Below are 14,395 nucleotides of genomic sequence, written 5' to 3'. Positions count from 1 at the left end.
GGAAAGCGAATGGAACAACCAAGCCTTAGGTCTCACCCATAGTGACGATCAAAATTGGTATAGAAAATATATATCGGGGACGCTGGGAGTTTAAACGGATTTATGAAGAGGGGGACGCGATGGCAAAATAGCTTAAATCCTAACCTAAGGATGTTTGAGAGACCTCACCAATTAAATGCAATAATTGGTATCGGACAGCTGAGCCCAACTACAACAGGGCTGAGTAGTGAGCAAATTGCTTAATGGTGTGGCCCCTTATCCGCCTGTGCGATAAACATCAGCGTCCCCGAAGGTTTGCTATTCATTCTCCTTTGGGTTAAAGAATTGGTTCCCCTGAAGAAGCCATGGTTATGGCGAAACATGTCGGGACTTTCTTGACCAGCAATTCAAACTGAGTGGATTGAATATTTTTATCCTTGTACTGTAGTATTTTTTGTAAAACGTCTGTTAATACACAGAAATTTTTTTAATCTAAAAAGTTTGTTTTTTCAATAAAGCTTTGTTGTTCAAAAAATCTCTAAGTTTAAGTCCCTTTTTGCTTAAGGGTAATTTAGCTGGCGGATTAATCTGCAGCACTCCTTGCATGAAACCCAAGACTAAAGAACGCGTAGCAAGCGGTCTTTGAAATAAAATTGATAAGGCTGAGACTTAGCCCTTAATAGTACTCAGGGCCAACTTCATCTCTACACCTAACTGTAGAAAGGCAAGAATTCTGCCTACATCTCCGAGGGTGCCAACCCCTGGATTCACACCAAGAAACATAAGTCTTCCACACTCTATAATATATAGCTCTAGAAGCTGGCTTCCTCGCATTAATCAAAGTAGAGATAACCGGCCTGGAAAGCCCACGATTCTTCAGAATGTGGGTCTCAATAGCCAAGCCGTTAAATTTAGCGCTCGTAAAGTAGGATAGAATATCGGCCCCTGAGATAGCAGGTCTGGCCTTAGTGGGAGGGGCCATGGACAATTCTCTAATCCCGGAATGAAAACTGCCGATAGGCATGCAACATTCTCTTCTGCCCAAGTTAGAATCTGGTTCACCTCTCTCTGAGCTGAGAGACTCCTGGAGCCCTCTTAGTGATTTATATATGCCACAGCCATGGCATTGTCGGATTGGATCCTGACAGGACAATTCTTTAACCTGGAGGTCCAGGTCCTTAGAGCCAGATATACTGCCCGAATCTCTAGGATGTTGATGGGCAATGTGCTTTCGGTTCTTGACCATTGTCCCTGACAGTTGTCCTTTCTAGTATTGCTCCCCAGCCTGGAAGGCTGGCATCTGTTACAATTATCCAGATAACTGGTATGAAGGATTTTTCCTTCAGCAGGTTCTGGGATAGTAACCAATTGAAGCTTTGGGAAACGCTTGGGGACAGTCGCATTGGCAAATCTAAAGCTTGAATCGTCTTTTTCCAAGCAGATAGGATACTGTTTTGAAAGTCTCAAATGGAATTGGGCATAGGGAACTGCTTCGAATGAAGCTACCATCTTCCCTAACAACCTCATACAAAGGCAGATTAAAGGATTTCTCCTTGACCTGATCATCCTCACTAGCGCCTGTATGGAGCTGATCTTTGCGGGAGGCAAGAGGAACCTTTTCTGGGCTGTGCCTATCATCATGCCCAAATACTCCAACTTCTTTAATGGCTTTAGGGAGGACTTCTTTAGTTGGAGAATCCAATCCAGGTCTTCCAGGTAACTGTTTGTAATGGCTACGCCTTGCTCCAAGCCAGACAATGACTGGTATATCAACAGATCGTCCAAATAAGCCAAGACAGGTATGCCCTGTGCCCTTAACCTGGCTAGAGGTGGGGCTAGTACTTTTGTGAATACCTGGGGTGCTGTAGCAAGCCCGAAGGGCAAAGCTACAAACTGAAAGTGCTTTTCTTCTACTTCAAAACACAGAAACCACTGGTGAGGAGGAAACATAGGTACATGCAAATATGCATCTCTGATGTCGATGAATGCCAGAAGTTCTCCTCCTTGTAGAATAGAAATGACCGATTTGATTGACTCTATGCAAAAGGTGCGGATCACTGTCAAGGAAAAAAAGTTTTTTTTAACAGACTTTTCAATTTTTTCAAGACCAAAAAGAGTCATGTTTCCTAGGGTCCAGCTCTCAGAGAGAAGCGTTACGGGCAAAAAACCTTGTTCTTGAACCGAGGTCCAGGTACCATCCTATCGCCTCAGTGACGAGGATGGATCTATTGTGGAGGTTCTTTAAATCCGTCATGGATCCCTCTAGGAGCTCCCCAGAGCACATCTTCGCTCGTGACCGACACCTTAGACACTGGCAAAAAAACGGAGGTACTCCTGGAAGGAGAAGGGGTTATATAGGGGAGTCAACTTCCTGTATCGGTTATACCAATGTCAACACCTGAAGGTAGGCCCATAACCCACAAAGTAAATACTTCAGGCTCTGTGTCCTATGAGGTACGATAAAGAAAAGCTTTTTTTACACAGTTTTATGGCACTGACGGGCGTTAATGAGGATCAACTGATAAGCACTAATAAGGCACTGTAGTGGCATTGATGAGCACTCACTGTTGGCACTGATGAGCACTGTAGTGGCATCACAGGGCACCAATAAGCACTGTAGGAACACCAATGTGGCTCTGAAGGCATTGTAGAGCAAGATGGCACTACAAATGCAGCTGTCTCACACTGCTAGACTGTTTCCCTCCTCACCTCACAAGCTGCATCGGTGAGAGGAGAGAGCAGAAATGGACATGAAGCTGGTTCGTTGACAAACAATCACTCTACCACCCGATCATTCCACCCAATGACAAAGGGCCAATCAGTGAAGCGCTGGGTCCGGTGGACCCACAGATGCTTCCTGATGCGCACCCCAGGTGGCATGCGAGACATGAGTGCACAGCGGTATGTCAATAGACACCCTTTCAGAACTAGCCATCCATGCTGTAGCTGTCATTCGGGTATAGCGTGGTCGGCAAGTGGTTAAAAGACTATAGGGTCACTGCTGGGAGGTGGGAACAAGGTGAGCTGAGCTGTCAGAAAGCAGCTAGAGCGCTCCTCCTGTGAACATCGCTTTTCAATGCCTGCTGATACAGAGCTCAGAGATGGTTTGGTTTTAGACTCAATTCTTGTTATATGTTGAAACATTTAACGTCCATAGCCCAGCCACAGACATATTCTATGAACCAATAATAGATTTACATCTCAAACTCCTCACTTTATTTACAGTACATCTGCAGGTGAGTTTATATTCCCCATCCAAATTGATTACATGTACTTTTCTGATTAAGTTACAACTCCAAATAAAAGTATTTTTAGAATTAATCAATAAGTATACCAACAGATCTCATGGTAAGCATAAGTCTTTTATAACAGATTTAAAAACATTAGAAATAAAACTAGAAAAAAAAGTATTATTACTTTACATTCAAGCATCCAAACACAAAGGGGCAAAAGAAATAATCCAAAGTTGGTTTGCATCTATTTAATAAGACATTTACCTGGTAAGGATAGAAACGTGCATGATGCTATCTGGAGATGTATGTATATGTCCGAGATGGAGAACGGGTTTCATTTGTAGAATTTGATGGAACATTTAAAAAGTCCCAGATCAAAATAGTATCATCATGGGAGCTGCTAATGATTTGGAATTCATCAAACTGAAGACGAAACACACGCCCTGAATGTTCCTGTAAAGGATTAAAAGAATCTATTAAACAAAAGCCTCGTCATATGCTTCCAGCAGATCTTGTGATGCACACAACATGGCCCATCAATTACTTTCAATTTGCAAAGGAATTTAAAGGAGACATGCAAACAATGAAATACTGTATGTTCTGTTTCCAGAACAAAGGCTTCTGCCTCCATTTCACCTGTAGCTTAAATCTTTGCTAGGAAGAAAAATAAATATTTGCCTCAGGTGACACAGATTAAACAAATCCTTCTATATTAGTTGTACCCGTTTATCTGCAGTCTTCTCTTCTCTACAGCAGTTCAAAGTGCTAAATTAAAGGAGAGCTCTGAGAGCTGATTGGAGATAAGAGACCCCCCCTTTCACACAGCTCACAGGAAAAGAGTTGAAGTTGACCATATGCCGGAGGTCTCTCCCATGTAACCATTTTTCTCTTGGTGTCAGAAAAGTCACATGCTGATAGAAGAAGAATGAAGCAGTAGAAATGACAGTGCTCTGGACTGAGGCAAGTACACACCATAGAGGGAAATCTTTGTTCTTATTTTATGTCTGTTTTACAGCCGCTTTAATTTGAAGTAGAATTTCAGTATATCTTAAAAATGCCACCTCACACATCGTTGTATATATACTAACTAGACTGCATAAGAAAGATGCATATACTAACCTATTCTCAGGCTGCTCCGGTCTGGTCATTTGATCTCCCATCAGCCAGTGCTGGCGACAGGTGAGAGGAGAGAACAATGTCTGGAATGCCTTTGCAATGCCATCAACTATAGACTGTCAAATGTCAGTGTTCCCTCCTCTCCCTTGAAGCTGCTGCTGAGAGTGGCGAGCCAATCACATGACTGGATTGAAAACAGATGGAGGGGGAAAAAAGTATTTGATCGTGTACGTTTGCCCACTGAAATAGAACTGACCAGTCTATAATTTTAATGGTAGGTTTATTTTAACATTGAGAGACAGAACAAAACATTTCAAAAAGTTATAAATTGATTGGTATTTTAATGAGTGAAATAAGTATTTGATCCCCAATCAATTAGCAAGATTTTTGGCTCCCAAGTGTCTTCCATACAGGTAACGAGCTGACATTAGGAACACTCTGCTAATCACAGCTTTTTATATGTATAAGAGACACCTGTCCACAAAAGCAATCAGATTACAATCTCTCCACCATAGCCAAGACCAAAGAGCCGTCCAAGGATGTCAGGTACAAGATTGTAGATCTACACAAGGCTGGAATGGGCGACAAGACCATTGCCAAGCAGATTGGTGGGAGGGTGACAACGATCATGAGAACGGTGAGGAATCAGCACAGAACTACATGGGAGAATCTTGTCAATGACCTCAAGGCAGCTGGGGCCAGTCACCAAGAAAACTGGTAACACTACGCCATTAAGGAATGAAATGCTGCAGAGTCTGCAATTTCCCCCTGCTCAAGAAAACACATGTACAGGCCTGTCTGAAGTTTGATAAACGAACATCGGAATGATTCAGAGGACAACTGGGTAAAAGCGTTGTGGTCAGAGGAGACCAAAATCAAGAGCTTTGGCATCAACTCAACTCACCGTGATTGGTGGAAGAATGCTGCCTATGATCCCAAGAACACCATGGATTGATGGATACATCATGCTTTGGGGGTGTTTGTCTGCTAAGGGGACAGGAGAACTTCACAGTATCAAAGGTACAATGGATGGGACCCATGTACTGTCAAATTTTGGGTGAGAACCTCCTTCCCTTAGCCATGGCATTGAAAATGGGTCGTAGATAGGTTTTACAGCATGATGACCCAAAACACAACCTGGTGCAAACATTATGGCCAACAAATAATTGCCAACAAGTTTTTTGCCACAAAGTCAGCCTTGTTTTGCAAAGGGGTCAAATACTTACTTCATGCATTAAAATGCAAATCAATTTATAACCTTCTTGAAATGCATTTTTCAGGATTTTTTGTTGCTATTTTGGCTCTCACTGTTAACGTAAACCTACCATTAACATGATCTGATCATTTCTTTATGAGTGGGCAAATGTACAAAATCAGCAGGTGAATACTTCTTTCCCTCACTGTACATATTGTAATGACATAACCTTTTTTGTGTGTTATTCCTGCATTTAATATTGGGAGGCTTTGTCCCTCCACAACAGAGCTATTATGACTTTTTTGGCCTATGTTTTGATGTTGATTATAATCTATGGCTTTCTCTTTTTTAAGATGACTGCTGTTAATATAGTTGGCCCCATACATGTCTTAGCCCTTTTCAAGATGGCACCAGACATAGTTACATAGTTAGGTTGAAAAAAAGACATGTCCATCAATCAAACAATCCCATATACCCAATTCTATACCCACAGTTGATCCAGAGGAAGGCAAAAAACCCCAGCAGAGCATGATCCAATTTGCTAAAGCAAGGGAAAAAATTCCTTCCTGATCCCCCGAGAGGCAATTGGACTTTCCCCGGATCAACTTTACCTATAAATGTTAGTACCCAGTTATATTATGTACACTTAGGAAATAATCCAGGCCCTTCTTAAAGCAATCCACTGAGCTGGTCAGAACCACCTCTGCAGGGAGTCTATTCCACATTTTCACAGCTCTTACTGTTGACATGGACATTCACTGTACTGTTCATTTAAGCACAAGAGACTCCATTTTGTCCTCGCTGCTGAAATGAGTTCTGTAACCTTCACCTAACACACAGAAACCTCTCCTACTAAACACTCTCTACTCCCCCCTCCCTTCTCAATGTTTTACTTCTGCAATTGTTCTATTCGCTAGCTTTTAATAATATATTTCTATGTTAGTTTTTATAACATCTCACACCACCCCTTTATCTATGTATAAAATAACATGTAATAATAAATTTTGACACTGAACGGACATTTTAAACACAGTGAGTCCTGTGAATCTGTTCCTGCAGCTGCAGTATTAACTTTGTTTTAGAGTCCCAATCAGAAATCAGTCATAGCATTTTGGCGAGCCAGCCAGGAGCTTGGCAGAGTTTCCAGAAGGAACCGCGCTTTGATCTGGATCATCGGGAACGCAGACATCTAAACGCCGGATAGGTAAGCTGTCCTTAAGCTTGCTATATTTCTGCCTTTCCTATGTATCCCATCTGTCGGTTCTCAAGGAAACCAGACCACTCTCGGACCTTTCTGGTTGGGTAACGTGTGTGTGTGAATGTGTTTGTGTCCCCCTTCACGGGTTGGACTGTGTGTGTATAGGGAGAATCCTCTGCAGTTCCCTGCGTTGACTCCTTGTGGGCGACCTGGGTCAGAGGCACATGGTAGGGTCAGATAAAACTCACAGAGAAGAGAAGAGACGAGGAGGGTCTCTTAATGAGTGTTTTGTCTATTGTCATAAACCCCTTCTATCCACGTAGATAAGTGGAGACTTTTCTTGTAAATCTGCAGATTTGCTGTACTATTTGTTTTAGAGGCAAGAGTGTATAGGCACAGATAGAGAAGACTGGCCAGTCATTATGGGCATTAATTTAAGTAAGAGAATGAAGGGAGAGAAGCCTTCAGAAAATGCCCAGTGCAAGATGAGCGCTAGAGAATATATGAACCGAAGGTACGGTTCCGCCTATACTGAGCCCCTAGATAAATGGGTAGAATGGACAAAAGGAACAGCTAAACATTTAAAATCTGAAGGGACTTTTGATTTACAAGTATGGCAAACTTTTCTGCATGATTATGGCCCACTACTGTGCAGTGAAGGAACGTGGAGAATAGCTTGCACATGGGAGACAGAAGCTAAAGTAGCAAATCAAACTGGCTTGATGGAGATGTTTAATAAAAGTACTGCACAAATTTACTACGTTTGGCCAGAAGACTCTATGGAGGAGGACCCCCTACCTTATGTGGCTGCCAGTTTGGCTTTAAGGGGTCCACGCACAAAAGCAAAAGAATTAGATTACATGGAACATACAAAAGATGAGCTGGGCAATATAGTAGAGAGCAGAGGTTTAACAGCCCCATATCAACCTACAAAGAGGGATTTGGCTCGTATCCTAGAAACAGATTGGCATAAATCCAAAGGCACATATGCAAAACTAGATCTCTCTGAACTTAAGGCTTTGGCCAGAGAAAGAGATAGAGTCTGAACTTCCGGAGCAAACCATAATTTCCAAATTGTGGCAGCAAGATGGAGAGAAAGAAGGGAGATGCCACCCCTTCTGCCCCGGTCATAGATCAATCTGTTGCAGTTTATCCTGTCAGAACCCAATTAGTTTTTGAAGGTAATGCTGTTGACAGTAAGTCTCAAATTAAATGGCATGTACCTTTTAGTCCCCAAGATATGAGATCCATATTAGAGGGATTGGGAGACCCTAGAAAGAATCCAATTGGGTTTGCAAACAAACTTAGCGCTGCACAGGAAGCATATGAGGCTTCTGCTACTGACATTCATCAGCTTCTTATTAAAGCAGTGGGAAGCAACATGTCTGGTTATATACTTAAAGAATGTGGTGTAGACATCAAAAATCTAGGTAAGATGGTTAGTGGACGGGAGGTTTGTGAGAAATTGAACGAAAAATTGCCCCAAATATATGGACAAACCAGACATGCTGAATTTATGAATGCTAAGCAAGGGAAAGAGGAGGCATCAGGGGCTTATTGGAGGAGGTTAAGTGATATGGCTGAGGAAGCAGGCATTAAAATAGAGGAAGAGAAGGCGGGAGAAACTGCAAGTCCATCTACACAACTGGTGAAACAAAGGTTTCTTGATGGTTTAATACCCCAGTTGAAAGAAAAGTTGTTCACAGCAAGGCCTGAGGCAGGCAATATGTCTATTGGAGACGTCCTGCCTATCCTGTTATCCATAGAAAACAGGATTAACCAAAAAGACAGCAAAGCCAAGGTTATGTATGTGGGGAAGCAGAGAGGTAGAGGAAGAGGCAAAGGCAATGTCAGAAATCGCGGCAATCGGGGACCAATCATATGCTACAATTGTGATGGAGAAGGACACATAGCCAAATACTGCCATCTTCCTGACCGTAGACTGGAAAAGAGCTTAGAGGCACCTCATGCTGATCCCAGTTCTCTGCCAAAAGCAGTGGATCAGGCATAGGAAAATGGCATGCCAGTATCAATCATGTTAAATAGGGGAGACAATGGTCCCGAGGCCAGAGTGAAAGTATTTTTACGAGAACTCCCCTATCCTGGAGGAGAAACAGAATTAACCTGTTTAATAGATACTGGTGCAAGCCGAAGTGTTTTTAATATAGAGGACTTACCGCCAGGATTATTATCTTCAAATGTTATCTCTGGTGTTGGCCTAACCGGGACCTCTACTGATTTGGTTGAGTCCAAGCCACTTAAACTCAGGCTGGGACAGCAAACAGAAATTGTCACTAAAGTGTTAGTTTCAGACACAGTTCCTACCAATCTTTTGGGAGCTGACATTTTGAATCAAATTTTAGCAAACAGACTACACTCCTACAGGAGTTTAAGTGGTCAGTAGTCTGTCAGGAGAAGTTTTAAATACTGCGTGTGGAGTATTTTTAATTCAAGACTCCACTCCGCCATTTCCACCAGAATTGAAAGTGATTCCTGCTGAATTATGGGCCACCAGCAAATATGATGTAGGTCTGCTGGATTGCACCCCAGTCATGATAAAAATTAAACCAGGAGCCCATCTCCCACAGATTAAACAGTACCCACTGAGTATTGCTCAGATTGAGGGGATAAAGGATCAAATCACTCAACTGAAAGCCGCAGGGGTTGTTGTACCAAGTCCCAAGTCAATACACCCCTGTTCCCAATTGCAAAGAAGCCAGACAAGAAGGGTGGGCAGGTGACATACCGCATGGTGCATGATTTGAGAGCCATTAACAAAATAATTGAGGCAGATACCCCGATTGTGCCCAATCCCCACACTTTACTAAGTGGAATACCTGCCTCCAGCACCTGCTTTACAGTGATTGATCTTGCAAATGCTTTCTTTTCGGTGCCCCTGCACCCAGATTGCTGGCATATTTTTTCTTTTACCAATGATGCCCAAAAATTAGCATGGACAAGATTGCCCCAAAGCTGTGCGAGTAGCCCCTCTGAATATAATACTGCGTTAAAGCAGGTATTGGACCAATGGTCCCCCTCACACCCAAACACAGTCTTGCTTCAGTACATAGACGATTTGCTTATTTGTTCTGATACAAAAGACATTTGTAGCAGAGAAACCGTAAGCCTTCTCATGTTTCTCTATAACAGTAACAACAAAGTTAGCAAAGATAAGCTACAATACTGCCAAGAGAAAGTGATCTTCCTGGGTCACTGCATTTCACATGGAATCCGTCACCTAACCCCAGATAGAGTTAAAACTCTACAAAAATTTTAAAAGCCAAGAAATGTACGGCAACTACGTGCCTTCCTGGGGTTAGTGGGATATTGTAGGGACTGGATTCCAAATGCATCAGAACTTATGGCTCCTCTATATGAGGCTACCACTAGAAACCCTTTCGACCTCACATGGGAAAATGAATTGCAGATGAAGGAGCTTATTAAAATTTTGTCTGAAGCTCCCGTCATTGGACTTCCTGACTATAATAAGACTTTCTCGTTCTGTCATGAAGTCAATGGATTTGCTGCAGGTGTACTCACCCAGCTACATGGAGACAAACAGAGGCCTGTGATGTATGCATCAGCCTCATTAGACCCTGTCATTAAAGGCTCCCCCAGTTGTATGCGAGCCATAGCAGCCTGCATTTTGCTGCTAGACAAAGTAACTGAGCTTGTACTAGATTCTGCTCTGATCCTGTATGTGCCACATGCAGTACAGGAAATCATGAATCAAGTAAATACCAGACATGTGTCTGCCAGTAGATTTGACAAGTACCAGTCTGCTCTTTTTGCTCCATCGAATTTAACAATCAAACGGTGTGTTACTTTAAATCCGGCTACTCTTCTTCCTATAATTGATGAGGAAGATGCAACAAATGGTACTGATGTAGAATCAGAGTTTTTCTCATGATTGTATGGCTCTGATGGAGGTAGAAAGGGCCTCTGTCACACGAGCAAAAGATGAGCCTTTATCAGATTGTGACACACACTTATTTGTAGATGGGTCCAGATTTTACACCGATGATGGTCAGCCACACACAGGTTTTGCTGTAACTACTACAGACACCATTTTACACCAGGAGGCATTGGCACTCCAGATGTCAGCACAGGAAGCGGAGTTGTGTGCTGTAGTCAAAGCATGTCATCTCCTAGAGAATCAAAGGGGAAACATTTACACTGACAGCGGATGTGCGTTTGGAATCGCTCACGATTTTGGGCCTATTTGGAAAGCACGGAATTTCCCGACTAGTGCAGGGAAGCCAGTGAGACATGCAAACCTCATAGAGCGGCTATTTGAGGCCTTTCAGAAACCAGCAGAAGTTGCCATCTTGAAGGTAAAAGGGCATGCAAGGGGAAATGACATGACAGCCAGAGGAAACGCTTTAGCGGACCAAGCGGCAAAGGATGCTGCCCTTATGGCATTGGGAGTCACACCCACTGTAGGGGTTGCCCAGGTAGCGGGGATTCCCCTCATCAAGAGCAGTGGGATGTAGACACTCTAATTCAGTTGCAGAACCAGGCCCCTGATGAAGAGAAGGATAAGTGGAACAAATGTAATGCTACCCAAAATCAGCAGGGCCTGTGGAGCGCTGACAACAGGTGGTGTCTACCCAGGAGTTTGTACCCAGTTTTAGCACAACTGGCACATGGCGTCAGTCATCTTGCTAAGGGCGTGATGGTGGCACTTACTGACTGCTATTGGATAGCACCTGGATTTAGTGCATTTGCAGCCAGGTTTTGTGCTTCATGTCTCACTTGTGCTCTGTACAATGCAGGGAGGCCTGTCCATGTTCCCCAAAAGCATTCTCCTAGGCCAGATTTCCCTTTCCAAAGAATTCAAATAGACTACATTCAGATGCCCAGAATAGGCACCTATGAGTTCGCTTTAGTTTGTATTGACATGTTTTCAAGCTGGCCAGAGTGCTGGCCGGTAGCCAAAGCAAATGCAAAAACAACAGCAAAGAAAATTTTGAATGAAATAGTTTGTAGATATGGAGTTCCTGAAACTATTGAGAGTGACAGAGGAACCCATTTTACTGGGGAAGTAATGAAAGAGGTAATGGGAGCCCTTCACATACAGCAACCTTTCCATACACCTTATCATCCACAAAGTAGTGGCAAAGTTGAGAGACTTAATGGAATTTTGAAAAACAGATGTGCAAAAATTAAAGCAGATGCAGGAAAAGGATGGGTGGAAGCTTTGCCATTAGCCCTATATTCTGTACGAACTACCCCTAAACAACCACATGGGCTGTCCCCCTATGAGATTTTATTTGGAGGGCCACCCAAAACAGGGCTATATTTTCCCCAACAGTTGCAAGCTTCTCACTCTAGTCTCTTAGAATATGTTCAGATTTTGCAAACAACTTTGAATAAAATACATGAAGGTGTTTATAAATCTATCCCCGACCCAGATTCTGTTTCAGGTATTCACAGAATCCAACCAGGTGACTGGGTGGTGGTCAAGCGACACGTCAGAAAGCCGCTAGAACCAAAATTTGACGGACCACATTTGGTGCTTTTGACAACCGGTTCCGCAGTCAAGTTGGAAGGAAAGCCCACCTGGATTCATGCCAGTCACTGCAAGAAAATCCTGAAGTGATGATATCCTTTGAAAAAATTATGATGTTGTTCTTTTTCTTTTTGTTGTTTGTGAGAACTGAGACATGGAAACATAACCCTTTCATACAAATGTTAAAATTGTATGCAACCCATAGCAACGCTAGTGACTGCTGGGTGTGTTCTCACTTACATCCCCAAACAGGAACAATACCCATGATAGCAATGCCTCTCAAATTCACTGATCTAAACAGGACCAGAATAAATGGCTCATACATCGTCTCCACAGCTAATGAGCACAGATCAGTAACTTTGATGGTTTCAAAACAGATAGACACTCCACAGATTTGTTTAAACATTACATGCCCGTTTAACACTAAATGTACACGGTTGGGCAATTCAGATTGCACCAGGGCAAAGATTACAGTTTATGGAGGAAACCATGGTCAATATTATTATATCCCAGATCCAGAACTAAATAGAACCCTTTATAGTACAAATTGTTCACAGTTCCCAATATGTGAAAATATCGGTTACCTGAGATTCCATGTTATTGCTTCCAGTTTCTTAGGCGCAGGCATACCGTCCATACGTAGAGGGTTATATTATATATGTGGAAATAAAGCTTACGCCTGGCTTCCTGCTAATGTTACAGGTACATGTTATATTGGGAAGTTAGCACCTGCTTTGGCTGTTTGCAAAGATACAGTGCGAGCAGATCAAAGTCCAGAATACCCTTTAGTGTTCAAAAGAGAGCTGTTCACTGAAGGCGACATGGCATAGTCTTGGTTCCCTTCCTGGACAGGATGGGGAATTGAAGCAATGAAAAGAATAAATAATTACACTAGAATTGTAGATGAGATTATTAACCTTACTACCACTGATATAGGTTTATTAAGTGAAGAAATGGCTCAGATTAAAAATGTAGTATTAGAGCACAGATTAACGCTGAATTTTCTCACTGCAGCTCAAGGTGGGATGTGTAAGTTATTTCGCACCGACTGTTGTATATACATTTCTGATAATGAGGACATTATTAAAGGACATCTTGCTAAGATAAGAGAACTACAGAATAAGGCCAGAGATATTGCTAAAGATGGATGGAACCCCTTTAAGGCTTTAGGAGGTTTTGGTGACTTTTTATATGGTATAGCAACATGGTTACAGAAACTAGGCGCTTACATTGTGATGTTCCTATTTCTCATATTTGTCATTTACTTCCTCATCAGGCTGTGCCTCCGTGTGACTACCCGCTGTACCGACAAATGGTCCACCAGCCCTGATGAACCCATTATTGTGAGAAAGTTAGGAGAGAGCTGAACAGGACGCCGTCTCTCTGCGCCAATGTAACAGGAGTTACCAGCAATCGGCTGAATGTAACGCGGAGAAGAATGGTGTCAAATAAACAAAAGGAGGGAAATGACATGGACATTCACTGTACTGTTCATTTAAGCACAAGAGACTCCATTTTGTCCTCGCTGCTGAAATGAGTTCTGTAACCTTCACCTAACACACAGAAACCTCTCCTACTAAACACTCTCTACTCCCCCCTCCCTTCTCAATGTTTTACTTCTGCAATTGTTCTATTCGCTAGCTTTTAATAATATATTTCTATTTGTTTAGCTCTTAATAACATATTTCTATTTGTTAGTTTTTATAACATCTCACACCACCCCTTTCTTATCTATGTATAAAATAACATGTAATAATATATTTTGACACTGAACGGACATTTTAAACACAGTGATTGAGTCCTGTGAATCTGTTCCTGCAGTATTAACTTTGTTTTAGAGTCCCAATCAGAAATCAGTCATAGCACTGTGAAGAAACCTTTCCGTATTTGGAGATGAAATCTCTTTTCCTCTAGACGTAAAGATTGCCCCCTTGTCCTCTTTGTTGACTGTAAAGTGAATAACTCAACACCAAGTTCACTATATGGACCCCTTATATATTTGTACATGTTGATCATATCCCCCCTTAATCTCCTCTTATCAAGAGAGAATAATTTCAGTTCCTCTAATCTTTCCTCATAGCTGAGCTTCTCCATGCCTCTCATCAGTTTGGTTGCCCTTCTCTGCACTTTCTCCAGTTCCCTGATATCCTTTTTGAGAACTG

General features: G+C 42.4%; 1 protein-coding gene across 7 annotated transcripts in view; it reads right to left on the bottom strand.

Moving 5' to 3' along the window:
- Positions 1-14,395, bottom strand: part of FBXW11 (F-box and WD repeat domain containing 11) — a 445,866-nt gene that overhangs the window by 35,398 nt on the left and 396,073 nt on the right. For all 7 annotated transcript variants that reach the window (XM_077473614.1, XM_077473613.1, XM_077473612.1 and 4 more), the window contains one exon: positions 3,477-3,665. In XM_077473614.1, the coding sequence (XP_077329740.1) occupies positions 3,504-3,665 (162 nt within the window). In that variant the 3' untranslated portion in view covers positions 3,477-3,503. The remainder of the gene's footprint in view (positions 1-3,476; positions 3,666-14,395) is intronic.

The sequence above is a fragment of the Lithobates pipiens genome, unplaced genomic scaffold, assembly GCF_037356315.1.
Source record: "Lithobates pipiens isolate NorthernLeopardFrog02 unplaced genomic scaffold, aLitPip1_a1.2 Scaffold_8, whole genome shotgun sequence".
In the NCBI taxonomy this organism is placed as follows: domain Eukaryota; kingdom Metazoa; phylum Chordata; class Amphibia; order Anura; family Ranidae; genus Lithobates; species Lithobates pipiens.
This window is presented reverse-complemented; position numbering and strand designations above follow the sequence as displayed.